Raw genomic sequence first — 17,476 nt, 5'->3', positions numbered from 1 at the left:
CCCCCCTCCCCTCCCAGGTTACGAAAAGATGTACGGTGCTTCTGTTTCTATGTTTAATCTTGTCTCTACAGATCTGAAAATGCACGCATCTCCCGGGCTTCCTATCAGCATTTATTCCCCTGTTGCGCCACTGCTCACCATTCCCGGGACTTCTATCAGGTGGATTCCAGACCCGCAGGGTCAGCTCTCCCCCCACCTTCATTGTTTCTTTTGCTTCCTCACTTTGTGTCTCATTCTGAAGAAGGTGCTGGCTCGTCCCACTGACCTCAGTCTCTCAGGACTCTCTGTGCTGTGCTTATTTGAGATATGTACTGAATTCGGTTTGCTTCCCAACGCCGCTGGTTTGCTTTACTGTAGTGAGCCCAATATCCCCATCTCTCCACTGAGGGTGACTCTCCAAATAGTAAAGTTTTCTACTTCATATACCAACTGTATTTCCTATTTTATCTTCCATGCATTTGTTTCTTAAAGTTCTCTTAATGTTTGGTGATTCTTGCTCATGTTCTTCTGGACCTGAGATAAGCAGCTACTGTCCTCAAGTGTGGCAGCTTGTTTTGCAGTCATGGGTATATGGCATAATGCCCTGTTTTATTGGCAGAGGCTGCTTGTTTGTTCCTGGCTGCTCAGAACAGAAATAATCACACAGAAAGTATATTTGCAATACTTTTTGTCCAATAGCTTAAGCATATTTCTAGTTAGCTCTTATATCCTAAATGAACCCATCTCCATTTGTCTGTGTATTGCCACATGGCAGTGGCTTACCAGCAAGATTCCGGTGCATCTGTCTTCTGCAGGTGGCTAAAAGGCATCTCTTGACTCTTCCTACTCTCTCTATATATCTCTTTTAGCCTGGCTTACTCTGTTAATTCATTGGCCAAAATCTGCTTCTTTATTAACCAATGAAAGCAACGCATAGACAAAAGGAATGCCCACAACACTGTTTCTCTAAGCTTGTGCTCTCTTCCTCCATTTGGTGGGACTGCTTAAGAAAAGAAACCAACACCAATGCCCTGGATGCTGTTCTGCAGCTGGCAGTCTCAGCAGAGATGTCAGTCTTCCCTCACGAAGCTCCTAAGGAGGCACAGCTAACTCAGTTCTAAGGTATCCTGCTCGCGTAGTCCTCCACATAACTTCCCAGTCCTTTTACTTTGTTGGCCTTTCCTAGCATCTCTGATAAGTTGATTGTACTTCCTGAGGTTTTTTTTTTGTGGTTTTTGGTTTAATTTAGAAAGTGAAAAAGTGACAAAGAAAACCAGAAGGAACTTAAACAATTAGGAGACAAGATTGTTATGGAAGCCATAAGAAGTAGTACTGCCAGCATCTGTGGGGAACGCACGTGGAGAGCAGAATTACAACTGTTAAATCCATTTAATACTTAAAAAAAAAAGAAAAAGAAGAAAAGTCATGAATTATGTACCAAGGAATTTACAGCAGAAACAATAAATGAAACTAAAGGGAGTAATTAAGATAAGAACAGAAACTAATAACTTAATAATTAGAAACTTGACAAAGCAGCTGTTTTGAAACTCCAGCCATGTATTCTGTGATAAAGTCGTAGGGATGAAGGGATCTGCAGCAAGCACGATTTGGAAGAGATTAAATAAACAAACACAAGCAGACAGCATTGGAACTGGGGGGTCCAGGGATGGAGCTTTGGGAGGACTAAGCTCCTGTTGCTGTAGCTAAGGCGAAACTAATAAGCTGAAAATCTATATGAAGTTGATGACTTTCTGGGAAAACGTAAAATGGCAGAGAGCTAAAAACTGCACAAAGGCAAAGGAAATACCTTGATCTAGCAAGTTTTCTGGGAGTTCCCTACCCCAAGAGAGTAAGCTTAGCGTTAGAAGTAAGTTCTTCGGAGTTTTTTTACAGGGCAGATTTTTTTTTTCCTTATGCTAAGAAACTTTTCCAGATGAAGAAAAAGGACTAAACATTTAGGCTTTCTTTTAGCTATTGTTTAAGAACATGTACATGTAAGCGTATGTACATTCACACACACACACACACACACACACACACACACACACACACAGAGAGAGAGAGAGAGAGAGAGAGAGAGAGAACACCAAACTTTTATATCTAAAAGTTTCAAAAAGTAAAGATTTAATACTGAAAAGAAAATTAAAGTAGAATTTTTCTCTCAAGCAGTAATTTACCAAGACAAAGTAGTTCATCCTAAAAGTACAAAGATAACTACCTGTTAGAATTTGTTATATTTTATTTCTGCTATAGGAAAACTATTGAAAAAAATATATTCAGGAATCTTTTAAGTGACAGGAAAAAAAGATAGATTTTTTAAATTCTGTCAATTAAATAAAATCTTAATAAACTATAATTAAAAAGGATATTCCTAACATACATATAACCTTCCTAACTAAAATCCAATATTCTATCATTAGTACCAAAACACCAGAAATGAGTAACATAAGGATTCTTATAATCCCTACCATATAAACCAAGATCATCCTGGAAATTTGGACATAGTATTCCTCCAAGCTATTTGATATAAAACTGTTGGTATCACATGGAGCAAGCCTTGAGAATTATTTTAGCCAACTTGATAAGGCAAGAAATGAAAATTTAAAGTAACGTTTCTAATTATTGGAATAAGCTAATATTTATTATGGATGAGAGCAACTCGCCCACACAGCCCAAGAGAGTCTGTTGAAGCAAATTAGTCAGAGCGAAGTCCATAAGAGAGGTGGTTATAAGAGATATATCAGAGGCAGCTCTCGCAAATATTAGTGGCAATTGATTAGAAAATTTAGTGAAATAAAAAGGAGCACATGAACTTACCTGTGTAAAAAAATCATTTAGTAGCTTGAACTAAGCAAACAAACAGAACCCCAAAGCCCAACTTTCCTTTATCCCTAAAAGTCCACTTGAATAGAGCAGAGACGGTAGCTGCCCCTGGGCGGACAAACTCCACACTGCATTAGCTACAGCTGTATCCAAGTTAATTCGAGTTTCATTTCAATAACATTTAAAATACTTTGACAGTTCATTTCTAGATCTCAGCTCTGAGAATAATGCAGACACTTTAGAAAAATATGACTACTGATATATGTGTTTGCTGGGGTAAGAACTTAGAGAAATTATGATAATACAGTGTGAACAAGCAGGATGCTATTACTAGTGACAGGAGAACTTTAAAAGCCCTTGGGTACTATCGAATTTAAAAAAACAAAACAAAACAAAACCAGTAGTTGTAAATAGTATTTGTTTATTTATTTTTGACAGAGTGTGTAACAGCTCAGGTTAGCCTTGAGCTTGTTATTTCCGCCCAGATGCCTGGCAAAGATACACATTTGTTTTGAGAAAATAATCAGAGATGCCCACAAGAAGTGTGCACACATTTACTATATTTTTTTTAATGATTAATGAAAATTTGAAACAATTTGTTCACTGGTAGAAGACCGAAAGGTTTTTCTGTAAGTCCATATGGTAGTTACCAGCGTATTTTAATGACAGGAATATGTTCACATTTGGTAAAATAAAAACATAGATTAAAAATAGAGTACAGACAGATTGTTAAGCCTACCTCCTGCTCCTGCACCTTGTAGGGATTGCTTCCTCGCCCCAGCTTGTCTGAGTGTTTGATGGTGCTGTTATTTGCCTCGTGATATTTTTGTCAAGATCAAAAGAGAGGAAGCAGGTTGAAAGTTGATCCTATGGCCTTACACGTGCTAAGCTTCATCATGTGAGCCAGGGTGAGAGACTGTGATCTGTCTGTTTAATCAGGAAGAAAACATAGCGGCTTGTTAAAAGGGCTTATCTCTGGACATAGAGTTTTCTGAGTAATTACTTGTTTTCCTTTATACTATCTGTAGTTTCTACGTTTTCTGCAGTGAATCAAACCTTCGGCAAAGGAAAAGCTAAAAAAAAAAAAAAAAAAAAAAAAAAAAAAAAAAAAAAAAAAAAAAAGGAAGAAAAGAAAAGAAAGAAAGACAGTTGATGGGGGGACTGTTTCTGGGTACAAGATAGAAATCAAAGATGGTGGAGCTGGGCTCTGGGCTCTGTTAGTATCGACACTGAATGACAGAGCTCACAGGCACGATTCAAGGGGGAACTTGGGTACCACTCTATCATTTCCCGTAAATGTTCCACCTCCCTGTATGACGTTCTTGACTATCCGCTTCCTCCGATTTGGTTGAGCGCCTCCTTTCCAGCACCCTTTCAACCTTTCCGCTTCATTCTTGCTGGCCAAGGTCATCTCTGTCCTGTTGAGGTACCCCCCCTTCCGGGAGGGAGACTCAGAACCAGACTCTAGACTTTCCCATTCCCTCGAAGTCTTTTCTAACAATCATTCAAGGGCAGCAGTTCTTTCCCCGTCCCGTCCCTGCTCGGCCCTCCTCCTTTCACTGTGCTTTTCCTCCTGTAGAGCTGAGAGAACGTCGTCTCCTGGGAGAAGTTCATCGCACCAAGGCGATGGCACTTCCGTGTTGACATGAAGCAGTCAGGCTGAACCATGTCTGTACGCGCCACAGTCGGAATCGGACATGCTTTCAAACCCGGATCTATTTTCGTTTTCCATTAGTGTGCTAGGAGTTGCTTTGGAGCCAGGCTTTTGCTGTAGTCTCATCGCTTCTCAAGGCCTGCAGCCTTGCACACCCCTGAATGTGGTACCAGGGCTCCTCCTGTAGGGCGCTGGGAGTGAAAGGAAACACAGGGCTGATTTGCTTCTAGCAGGAACCGCCCGCTGCTCTGCTTCCTTGTTAGGCTGGGCTCCCTGTATTGCTGCTTGGACCTGTGCCGAGGCTCTCCAGGACAGTGTCCTCCCTACCTCCTCCTAACCCAGACAGTCCCCCTGTTCGCTGCACATTCCTGACGGACAGGTGTGGCCATCCACCGGGTCGGTGCTTACAGGTTCTGTTCTTGACATTTCAAGATGGTGTCTTACCATTTCCCAGAAGTACCCTCTTCCTTTGGCGCTCTCAGTGTCTGGAGAAGATCCCCGACCCCGCCCTGCGCCTTGCCTCCGTAGAGAGCTTTTATGGATATACTTTAAAAATTGAATGTAACACGATTAATAAAAACTCAGAGACAGATATAGGGGCTCAACCTGAAGACCAGAAAAGCAAAGCAGGCAGCCACTGGCTCTTAACCCTGACCTCAGTCTAAAAATGGCGATCCTGCCTCCAGGAAACTTCAGAATGAGACTGAGCCTGAGGGTTGTCTCCTCCCATTCTATAATCCTCTCTAGTTCTGGAATTAAGGGTGTGTGCCACTACTGCCTGGTTTCTATGGCAAGCTCATGTGGCTACTGGGAATAAAGGTGTATATCATTGCTGCCTGGTCTGTGAGGCTGTTTTGCTTTCCTGATCCGATTCTGGTTTGTATTTATTAAAATACAAATGAAATGCCCCTACAATTGAATATTCATTTCTCTTGTTTGTCTTTCTTGCTTTGTATTTCTGTCTTATTGTTGGAACTTCTGCTCAACACTGCATTTCTTTTTGCTTCTTTTCACGGTTCCTTCTGGGCCCGCCTTCCATTTTAATTTTGTTTTTCTTCCAGGAAGAACTGCATCACACTTGTATCTGCACAAATGCAGGTGCCTGGGGAGTGGCTGGTACTTAACACACACGCCCCCAGTGGGATGAAGGTCGAGCGTCTGGTGTGTTGGGTGGCACAGCATTTTGATTTTCTTCATGTTACAGTCTCAGCCCCTGGAACCAGAACAACTTCCCTTGTACTTTTTCACCGAGATGTTGCCCTTCCATGAGAGAACCCAAGGAAATGAACTGCAAATGGGCTTATGAGATATTGCGGACACATCCTCAATGGCTGTCAGTTCAGCAGTACAAATTAATTAGCTGAAATTATCTTTCTTGGTACCAAAGAAAAATCAGCCTCTCTCTGGAATACACCGTGCTGATAATCAGAAAATAATGCCGAGCACACTGGCCAGCCCCTCCCCTTCTGCCATCTGGAACAATGTTCTCGCATGGCCATGCCTCATCAGCTCCTTTTCCCCGCTTCCCACTGGGTCTTTTTCTCCTCTCCCCATCCTTTGCCTCTGCAAGAGGATGGTGTGCATCACCCTCTTCCCCTCCTCTTGTCTAGTGCTTCTTCGCTTCCTAGTAGCTAGCACTTCCTAGCTCCCTAATAGACCAACTTCCTGTTTTATTATCTCTAAATGTTAGAATCTTTTCATTTATTTGCTTATTTTAATACATTTTAATTAAAGTTAGAACTGTATCTTTAAACAAAGAAAACCTTAAGAAAGCAGAAGTGGCCTTTTCCATGCGTTACAAATTCCCATAAATTGTATAAGGAGATAATACATGTGTGTACAGATTATAAAAGCAAAGTCTATCAGGTGCTAAGGTTTCTCCCTCTACCCATCTACCCTTCAAGTCTTCTCCCAACGGCAATGAACATTTTCTTCCATTGCTCTAGAAAACGTTTTATGTATGTCATATGCAAGCATGTGAACATTGACATGGGGCCCTGGAGAAATGGCTCTGTAGATTAGAGCACTTGTTGTTCTTGTAGAGGATGTGGGTTCAATTCCTACCACCCACAAGGTGACTCACAACTGTGTAGCTCCAGTTCCAGGGACTCCAGCACCTTTTATTCTGGCCATTACAGGTGACCACACACTTGGTACACACACACACACACACACACGTATGCAAAATGCTCATGCAAATAAAATGTTGAAATAGTTATTTGTATATAGATTCTAATAAATATAGATTTATCTATTAGTAAGAATACTAATAAAGCTTCTCTAGGCTTTTATTTTATTTTTAATTTTTGTATTTTGTGTATGTGTGTATATATGTATATATATATATATATATATATATATGAATGAATGTATACTATGTGTGCCTATGTGCATACACATTCTCGTATGTATAGACACACACGAATGCAGGTGTGTGTATGCATGTGTGTGTTCATGTGGAGGCCAGGGGTTGATGGGGAATGTCTTCCCGTGGTCACGTCATACTTTAATTATCTGAGGTAGGGTCTCTTACTGAGCTCAGGAGCCACACTGACCAGGGAATTCTGGGCCTTCTGACTCAGGGATTATAGGTGGGCCACCATGCCCACTCAGCTTTTATGTGAACATTGGATATATGAACTCCAGTCCTCATGTTTCTGTGGTAAGGACTTTATCCACCCAAGTCCCTGCTCTGGCTTTTTATCAGTCAGTGTGTCTGTCTTCCAGCCCCCCTCCCCCCCCCCCCAGTTATAACTGCCTCCCCGTAACTGCTCCATACAATTTCATTATGTGGACAATCAACTTATTGATTGTTCCTCCTTGATAGACATTAAGATTTTTTCCTTAATATTTACAGCGTGGGTTACAACTGTGAACATCTGTATCCACATCATACTCATCCTCAGACACTCCTCAGAGGATGTGGTACATTTTATTTCTTGGTGATTATTGCTATATTGTGCTCCAAAGACTAAATGTTGGCCCCCTACAGAGTTTGGATGTCCCCAATAATCTGTCAGACTTTTCTGAGTTTTGTCAACATGATAGAAATGTTTTGTCTCCTTGTTGTGGTTCCTATTTGTCTAGGCAGAGATGAGAATAGCATTGAAGTGACAGATATTTCTAGCTTTTCTGTGCACCACCTCTCTATTCTTAGCCTTCAACTTTCTCTGTGTAGTGGTTCCCTCTGCCTTGCTGGTTGACTCAGGTCTTTAGTTGCTTTCCTGGGCCTCAGCCTAAAACAGTCCTCAAGCCACTGTGTCTCACGTCACCTTTAATATCCTCTGTGTAGGGTCAGGGCTGCATATTGTTCTCACTTGGATCCAAGCTTCTTTCCTCTAGCGTAGGAGCTGTAATGGAGCAAGGCTCTCATCTGTCTCATGAGCCACTGGAGAGCTGTCACATCCATCTGAGCCCCAGCTCACCACAGGCCACTCAGCTATCTTGTTCAAATGAATGAATGGAACGCATTGAATTAGCTCACGTGTGTCACAAAGACTTGTTCCTATTTTGCTTATTTCAAAGCTGGTTTATGGTATTTTATCAAAATGAGAGCTATAGATTTTTATTCCGTTGAATTTATTTTCTCCTTGTATGATTCTCTTTGCTGTTTATAAATTTACCTACCCCTCCTTTGAAAACGTTTGTGATTTCATCTTCTACGTTTAAACCTTAGACTCTGCAAAATTTATGTGTATTTATTGACTGGAGGACCTAGTTCTAATTTTTCTCTTAGTGGTTGCTCAGTCTACCAGCCTCCACTCAACTGTCTCCAGGACAGACTCGGCCCAAGCCTGCCATAACCACATCTCCACAGCCTTTGGGTCTCTTGCTGGACGTGAGCCATTTAAATTACTAAGTTTCAGGACACATCCTAATGTCTGGCAGAACTACTTCTTTCTTATTTATTTTCTTTCACATGATTTTTTTTTTGTAGCTATGATTACATTCTTGGATTTTTTCCCCATAATAAATTCTACAGCAGTTTTGTTTATTGTTTATATCTGGTCCCTTATTCTCATTTGCCCACAGAAACAGAAACATGCTTTTTTTTTAAAGTTTACCAGAACAAAAGAATAAAGGGACTATAGCAAAAAGTCAAAAAAAAAGAAAGTCTATTTATTTATTTATTTTTAAGTGAGATTCTACCCAGAACCTCAGATATGCCATGCAAGTATTCTACATAGAATCTAGATCCTTATCAAAATACTTGTAGATCTTTAGCAAAAATGTTGTAGCTGCCAAGTTCTGATACTCTGACTTATTTTTTGAAACAGGTTCTTAATAAGTAGCCAAAGCTGTCCTCAAGCTCAGCCTTTGGGCCTCAACCATTCAAGGGCTAAGACCTGTTCCACTCTGCCTGGGCATTTGACAGAGTGTTAAAACGTTGTGTATATATATTAAGCTCATAAAGAAGAAGGGGTAGGATAGTGTTCAAGGGTAGAGCACCCACATAGCATGTCAGTGGCCCTGGGTTTGCCCCCCTCCATGGGAGTGTAGTTAAAATATTAAAAGAAATAGATGGCTTTATATCATTATGGAAAAGTGAGAACCCCAGCAGTAGACTCGGCAGCTAGGTTCAGGGAAAGTTTTGAGTGGATGGATAGTATGTCATTATTTTGAAAATTGTCCAATTTCTCTTGCTAATGCAATGTAAGAATGAGAAAGGTCTAATAGGCTTTATAGACCAACAGGCGTTAAATTTAGAGTATAATGTATAAGAAAGAAGTGTTTTCCTTTGGTGCTGACATTTGAATGAAGTTTAAAAGAAAAAGTCAGTATGAATTTTTAGTTTATTTTGGACTTTTCACCAGGAAATGTGGTGGTTCTAAAACACCAGTCATGGCCAGGACTGCTCATTGGTATGCGTTTGTCAGGATGGTACACATGGTTTCTACCAGAAAAATCTCTTTAGCTCAAGGGCTGGCTTATGACTTTGGCCTAGTAATTTCTTTCTTCTGCTTTTGTCTGTCTTTAAAATAGGATTAACACTTGGTCTGCCTGAAGGTAGAGTATGGGTATTTGGGAAATCCTGGCACTTAGTCCTATGGTATAAGACTATAAACGAATTATCTGTGTCTACAGGACTTAATAGTTCCAAGAAAACAAGCAGGATGTGAGAAACTAGAGATCGTGGTCATGAGATGTATTAGGAAGCCCTGCAACCATAGGGAGCCTAAAGTTACGGTGGCAGGAGAAATAACTGGTTTACCACAACAGGTGTAACGGTTGGTGAGGCTGGGCTTATTCTCCAAGGCTGGAAACGCTTTACCAACAGAATTGCACTGCAGAATGGACTCCAAAATTTACTTTTAAGTGGCAATGGAATCTTACTAGAAGAGAAATGTTACAAAAATACTAAGAAACAGTATTGTGTGATGTTCTTAAAGGAACTAATTTGATTTGTTTTTCTTTGTAAGACACAGGTGAGTTTAAGTCACGTTGTATTTCCTTCTCTGTGCTTTGTACAACTTGGTCTAATTTCTTGACCATGCACATTGACTTTTTAAATCTGACAATTTTCTACCCATGAAGCTATTCTGTTAGACTAAGCTGCAATTATTTTTGTTACCTACTTATAGAGGGAAAATAATTTCACGTCCAAATAGATTTAAGTGGAAGTTTCAGGAGTGAAATGTTGCACCAGCTAAGGTTAAATGTGTAATTGATTTGGGTGCCTTCCGTATAACCGTGTTAATTGAAAACCATATCTTAAAACTTTTATTGTTCTCAGAATAAATTACTGGAGACTAAAGGACAGCATCAAGAGGAAGAAAGAGCCCAAATCCATCAAGCCGAGCACTGGAGGTATAACTGGCCAATAAAATAAGCATCTTTGGTAAAATCAATTACTGATAAAGTTTTGCAGCATTTTGGGAAGACATTAGAGCAACATTAAATAATGTTCTGGAATTCAAATCACCCCTAAATCTGTTACTATGTTACAGTGTGTGTGTGTGTGTGTGTGTGTGTGTGTGCTATGCCAACTGCTACACATCTATGTGTATATTCACTTGTATACATACATATGTGCATGCATACAGAATATCCACACTTTCTTGGCTTAACGACATTCAAACTCATATGAGACGGCTAAATCGTGGGGTTGGAGAAGATAGATGGCTTTGTGGTCAAGAGCGCCTATTGCTCTTACAAAGGACTCGAGTGGCATTCTCAGTGACCATATCCAGCTACTCACAACTGCCTGCAACAACTGTCCCAGGCAATCTGACACCCTCCCTGGCTTCCTCAGGCACCTGTGCTCATGTGAGCATGCGTGCATTGCCTTAAAGAAAGAAGGCTGAGCCACTCTTGCTGTTTGTTTAGGCTGTTATTTTGTCCCCTTCCATGCGGCAGAACATCACATCCCTCGGAGACCGCACGTTGCTGTTTGTAAATGACTTTGGAGTTATTGGATTGATATAGATGGTTAGATCCCAGTGCTTAGGAACACACACTTGGGAAAAAACTCATTAAAGATATTTGATGATGACTAATACTTTAGGGTGGAGGTAAAGATTCAAGATAGAAGCAGTAAGTAATTTTCAATAGATTAAGTACTCTTCATTTGCTGGATTATGATAGAATTGCAACATTTCTCCCTTCCCTTTCCAAATGCTCCCATGTACCCTTCCTTGTTCTCTTTCCAATTTATGCCATATATATATGTGTGTATATATATATATATGTATGTATGTATGTATATATCCCTGAATATAGCATGCTCAGTCTGTATAATATTGCTTGTATGTTTTCAGGGTTGACCATATGGCACACCAGGTGTTATTTCCTGGGGAAGACTATTTCTCCTGCTCTCGGCATTCCTTGGTTGCCTGTAGCTCTTTGTGTAGGACTGAGGCCTCTTGGACTTTTCCCCATCCACTTTGTATGCCTATTAGTATCACCCTTATTCAGTTCATGTTTCTGTGGTCATGTTGGTGAGGCTTTATGGGTCTTCTGACACTTGTAACCTATGCAATATCATAGCAAACTCCCTGGTATCAGAGGTGAGTGTTTTGAGAATACCTGGCGAGACTCAATATACACGTTAGAACATTGCCAGTAACACTGTTCGAACTATGTCTGTAATAATGAAAGGTTCTTCCTAGGAGGCACTAGGGTGGAGTATCTTAGAAGAATTTAGTGTTAGGGATTTCAGGATTTAAGGAAACATTCATTTTGCAAATTGATCACTTCTCTTATGTGTTTAACTTCCTCTATCACTGAAATTAGTTTTTTTAATTTTATTTGTTTATTTTTATGAGTAAGGATACTTCACCTGTCTGTATATCTGTGCATCATGTACATGGTTGGTGCCCATAGGGACCAGAAAAGGGGCATCAGATTCCCTGGGATTGGAGTTACAGATGGCTCTGAGCCACCATATGGGTTCTGGGACTTTAACCTGGGTCCTCTTGAAGACCAGCCTGGGCTCCTGACTGCTGCTCCATCTCTCCAGCCCCACTGAAGTCTATCAGTGTAATGATTTAATTTTGTAGATGAGAGATTTTGAAAGCTGTCCAACAGATATTCCGTTTCTGAGGGTGTCTCTAACTGCTGGTGGGTGCTGGTGTTTCTTTGAGTAGACTATGCTGTTTCTCTGGTTCCCACGAAGCACTTTTAAAATGTTAAATGTGAGTTTATGTGTTTTACTCTGATTTAAAGAAAGATCACAACCTTGAGACATTGGTTAAATCATTTTGTTAGGTCAACTGAGGTGAGGAAGGGACCTTTATTATCACCTACGTATAAAGTAGGCCATAAATTATCTAGTATTTTTATTGGTTTTGCTCGCTTTTTCCCTTAGAAGACTTTTGGTTAGAAAAGTACTGATATTACTTTTATATATACCATGGTTGCTATCAGCAGTCAATTATTCCTCTGGATTAATTGAATTAAGAAGCCTTAAGCATCTTAAAGACAGCAGTGTGTCACATTAATAGCCCCCATTGCTAATACATTAACTTTGATGGGTGCCAAATAAAGGTTCATGCCATTTGTTTAGAGGTGGAAAGAGTTGCATTTTTGTTACAGGATTCTTGGCCTTCATTATTTAAATTTATTGCCCATTCTGCCAAAATACATAAATATTGGTGGTATTGTTTATTTTCTGTACCTGTCTCCTCTCTTATTGATTCTGGTGACATGTAGATCCAAATTAAACCCACTAGGAAATCTCCGTGGATAATAAACTCGGTAATCAAGTTCAAAACAACTAATCAAGCCGTTGGGCACATATTTTATATTCTTGATCAATTTTTGAAAAGAACTAGCATTTGTACTGCCTTCAAAGTTTATAGAGTGCATTCCCATGGCGTCAGGAGATACACATCCAATAATTCCTTGATGAACAGAATTACTGGTGCCTCTTCTGAGGGCAACAACACAAGTTATGTAGTAGGCACATAGGCGTCATAAGTTAGGTGTGCCCTGGGAGCATAATTTCATTAGCACTCAAAAGGCAACAAGATTTCTCCTGTTTAGAAGTTGACACAGAGAAGCTCCCAACCCTACATTAATGATAGGAAGCTTGTGGGATTCCATGTGAGCTTTTCAATGAGTTCTGCAGTATGTGTACCCCCTGGAACTGCACCTGACCCTGACCCTCTATAACCACTTGAGAACAAGAGGCACCTAAGAACCCCACAGAGAATGGACAGAGCACCAGTTCAAAGGCTTGGATGGATCTGGACTGTGAGGTGAATGCCAGAATGAGCCCTATTGATTTATGAAAATTCAAACCATATCTCAGTAATAATTCTGAATCCAAATTAACCCCTATGGGGGAGCAGAACACAGGTTTAACAGCAATGAAATGCATAGTCTCTAGTTAGTCCATAAAAATGAAAGAGGAGCCTTTCCTCCATGTTTGGATTCTTGTTGCTGATGGAGAGAAGCAAGCTGTGCACTGCCTTTGTCTTTGGTGGACCATTCTGCAGTGGGTAAGCCAGTTGAGGACCTTCCTAAAGCACCATGGAGAACTCAGTCTCTCTTCCTCTTAGTAGCCAAGCTTGTGAGGGAACCTGTCCACTTTGCTTTATGAAAACACAGTCAGAGAAGTTGACACTGAGCCATGTGTATTTTGGACTCCACGCCAGTGGGCTTTTCACAGCATAGCCTCTGTCCACAGCCATGGCTATAGGGAGCACATGCCTAGAAATCTCATTCGCTCCATGAGTAGGTTATCAGGGCAAACTCAGCCAAGGCTCTATTCTAGGCAATGGGGTGAACCAGCCAAAAAAAAAAGTCCCCAACCACATGCAAATCAAAAAGACAGAACCAGAAGTCAATGACTGAACAGTGAGACCTTTGCAAATGGTGAATACATGACAGTGACAGCAGACAGTGAGCAACTGGAGGTGACAGGTGACCAAAGGCCTCACAGAAGAGCTAACATCAAAGGATGAGGAAGAAGCGGGCACACAGAACTCAGAGCCAGAGATTCCTACTGGAGTGGCCCCTTGTTGCCAGCAGGATGGCAAGCACAGAGGCTCCATTGTGGGAATAAGGCTGGACTTCGCATCCCAAAGTTTGGGTTACACTGGAGGAAAAGAATAGAGTTTGGAACCTGGCACAAAGGGGGAAGGGGGAAGTATGAACCTGCATAAGACAGTGACTCTTCTCAGGCCAGGGAGAAGCAAGCCTTGGAGACTTTTGCTGTGAAGAGTCACTGGGGCCAAGGCAGCTCTGAGAACGCACTCAGTTGGAGCTGGCTTATGGTTTTTAGAGGTTTCAGCTGTTGTCATCACCGTGGGAAGAAGCCTGGCAGCAGGCATGGCAGGAGTGATGCTGGAGAAGTAGGTGCAAGCTGCATTCTGATCTGTACACAGAGAGGGGACAATGGGCTTGGCTGGGGCCTTTAAAACCTCAAAGCCTGTCCCCAGTGACACACTTCCTCCAGCAAGGTCACACCTGCTAATCCTGTCAAATAGTGCCACTCCCTGGTGACTAAGCATTCAAATATATGAGCCTATGGGGGCCATTCTTATTCAAACCATCACTGGAGGCAAGATCACTTTTCTAACTTGGGGTGGGGTGGAGGTTGTTATATGAGGAAAAACAGGGTAGGATGGAGACAGTAACCCAGAGAGGTGATACTGATTAGAACTGGAATGGTAGCCATGGAAATGAATAAATTCAGGATGTGTTGATTAGCAAGACAGTTAAGACAGGTTGTGACTTTTATAGGGTGGGAGAGCATTGGGAAAACTAAGGAAAGCTCCTTCTTATGACTGAGCAAAAGCCTAGATAAAGGGACTGGAGAGGTGGCTCAGCCATGAGGTGTTTGCTATGTAATCTTAGAAACCTGAGTTTGGATCCTCAGTACCTGGGTAGAATGATGGACCTATCTATGGCCCCTGAGGTTTGGTGTGGAGGGGACAACGAGAGATGGGTCACTACTGGGGCATGATCCAGTCTAGCCAAATTGAGCATCCCAAAGTTCAGTGAGAGACGTTGTCTTAAAAAATAATATATAGGGAAATTGAGGCAAGCACCCAGTGTTGACCTCTGCCCTCTATAGATATGCGTGCGCGCACGCGCGCGCGCGCACACACACACACACACACACACACACACACACACACACACATTATAAAAACAGGACCAAGAGTATCCACATTCCAGAATGTCTTTGGTTGTGTTGCTCACAGGGCAGTTTCCACTCATTAGCCTTCACGGCTGTAATTTAGTAAGGCTTTTCTCAGTCTGCCTGCTGACATATTCAGAGCAGTGACTCAGACATAAGGTCCTGCAGGGAGCCAGGCTGTGCCATGTGCATAGGTTTCTAGGGTGACAACAGAAAGCTGAGAAGCAGCCACTGCCTACTGGGAATCCACTTGTAGGGAAACAGCTAGTCAATTCTCGGAGATCAAAATGAGCCCCAACACAGTTGCCATCTTGGCTGGCGCTGAGTGAGCTCAGACACCCTACATGCCTGGGCCACCCAGCCATTGTGTTCCTGGCAGGTCCCCCATCTCAGAGAGTTGCGACTTGTGGCTATCCACCAGGACCTAATTCTGCTTTCCACGACTGAAAAGGAGGCTAGCGTGCTCAGTTCCCACCTTTCTCTTCCTTCCACGGAGCCACGCTGAATAGATGCTTTTGCTAGGTTCTGTTTCTGCCCCCAAGAACTTTCTAGTCTATCTCCTATGTTTGTAAGTCACTCCTTGCTCTTTACCCAGCACCTGAGTCCTCATCCCTACTCAGCCGTGCATAGGCGACTTAGAGGATGGTGTCAATATGCCCATAAGACAACTATTTAGAATTGTGATTAATTATCAAGTGAGCCCCCAGGTAGCCATCTATAGAATCAGCCAAGGCTTGAAGAGATTGAATTGAAAATACTCAGAAAAAAATACTATATTTAGAGCTATGTGTTATAACAATTTTCCTGCATTATTCCTTAAAGATTACAGTGAAATACATTCTTTAATATAAAGATTATGGTGCAATAAGTCCTTTATTCCTCATACAGTACTGATACTATAAATGTTTAAATGTTATAAACCACAGAGTACTTAAAGTGTATAGGAGGACATAAGAAAGGTGGGAGTGTTTTGTCATTTTCCAGAAGAGACAAGAGCATCAGCGTCCTTTGGTACCCACAGGCAGCCCTGGAGTCGCCCCCTCATGGGTATGGAAGGCTAACTTGTTAGACCACTGTGCTGGCAGCCTCTATCCTGACCCTTGTGAAAGTAATTGTCTTATTAATTCAGGTTTAAGTTTTGAAGTCGGTGGCTATAAGCATGACGGAAAAAAATCAGAGAAAGGTGTACTTATTCTGTCATTTGATACTCAATCTTCTTTTCTCCCCTAGCAGTCTGCTCATTTTCTTGCTACGTGCCCCTCTTGCGATTCTCCAACGGATGACTGACAGCGCAGTTGAGCTTAAGCGGAAGCTGTCTGTCTTGCAGCAGCACCACCGCAGGGCTCTCTGCCACCCGCCTCCCCCCCACACACACTTAGTTCTTCCTGGCTCTTCCATCTCCAGCCCGTCTCATTCCTTGCCTTCCTTGGGTGACCAGAGCACTAGCTAAGATGATAGCCACTCAGTGAGTCAACTGATGTTCTTTTGGCTTGAGACACACCTGTACCGCCTCAGGAAGGGCCTGTGACCACGTCCCACGTTGTCACTAGACCAAGGTGTCTATAGATCTCCCCTAAGCTGAAGGGAAGACGCATCCTACACCAGTTTGTATAGCCCATTCGGTTCTCAGAAATTTCTTATCCCTGCAGCAGGCTTGCTACTCATGCACGTTTTCCTTTGTCTTAAAGGGTAAATAGTGCTTTTCTGGACCGACTCCAAGGCAAAAGTCAACCAGGTGGCCTCGAGCAGTCTGGAGGCTGTTGGAATATGAATAGTACCAACAGCTGGGTGAGTTTTTCTTTTTTTTTTCTTTTAAAAAAAATCATCTTCCCAAGTCAAAGAATAAGAATAAGTGAGCATTTAAAAATATATTGTGAATTTCCCTCAGTTATCATCACCATCATCATCACCATCACCATCATCATCATCACCATCATCTCCAGTATCACATCATCATTATTGTGTACTGTGAGGGGCAGCTAGGGTAATTAGTATAAATTTGTGAGAAAAGAGAGGAAGAAATAGAGAGAAAGAGGAGGGAGGGAGCAGAAAGAGGAGAGAAAGAGAAGGAAGGAAAGAAAGGCTTCAGTTAAAAAAAAAAAAAAACAACAAGCAACCAGACACCTGCCTTTTGTTCTTAGAATGTGCCTGGCCTGGAAGGCTTTTTATCACCTTTTGCCCAGACCTGCAACCAAAACAAATGAACAGTTTTCCCCTCCAAGGAAATCTGAAGTGAAATGTGGTTATGAAAACACTAAGCATTTCTCTCCAGTAATGGGGCTTCCCTGTGAAACCAGCACATCAAAGAAACTAGGATTTAACTTTTCACTACAATATGATTTTTAAAACAGCCCTATAGCCCAAGGTACTTCTGGAAGATGAAATGTCCTTACATATTTCTGTGGGAAAAACATGCTCGCAATTCTATGTTT

The 17,476-nt window shown here is 41.7% G+C and overlaps 1 protein-coding gene across 3 annotated transcripts in view; it reads left to right on the top strand.

The window, feature by feature from the left end:
• The window catches only part of Epsti1 (epithelial stromal interaction 1), a 92,597-nt gene that overhangs the window by 67,969 nt on the left and 7,152 nt on the right, over positions 1–17,476 (top strand). For all 3 annotated transcript variants that reach the window (XM_038309863.2, XM_038309862.2, XM_038309864.2), the window contains 2 exons: positions 10,191–10,264; positions 16,733–16,832. In XM_038309863.2, the coding sequence (XP_038165791.1) occupies positions 10,191–10,264; positions 16,733–16,832 (174 nt within the window). The remainder of the gene's footprint in view (positions 1–10,190; positions 10,265–16,732; positions 16,833–17,476) is intronic.

Source organism: Arvicola amphibius, chromosome 13 (genome assembly GCF_903992535.2).
Source record: "Arvicola amphibius chromosome 13, mArvAmp1.2, whole genome shotgun sequence".
NCBI lineage: Eukaryota > Metazoa > Chordata > Mammalia > Rodentia > Cricetidae > Arvicola > Arvicola amphibius.
Note: the sequence above shows the minus strand (reverse complement) of the source record. Positions and strands in the feature narration are given on the sequence as shown.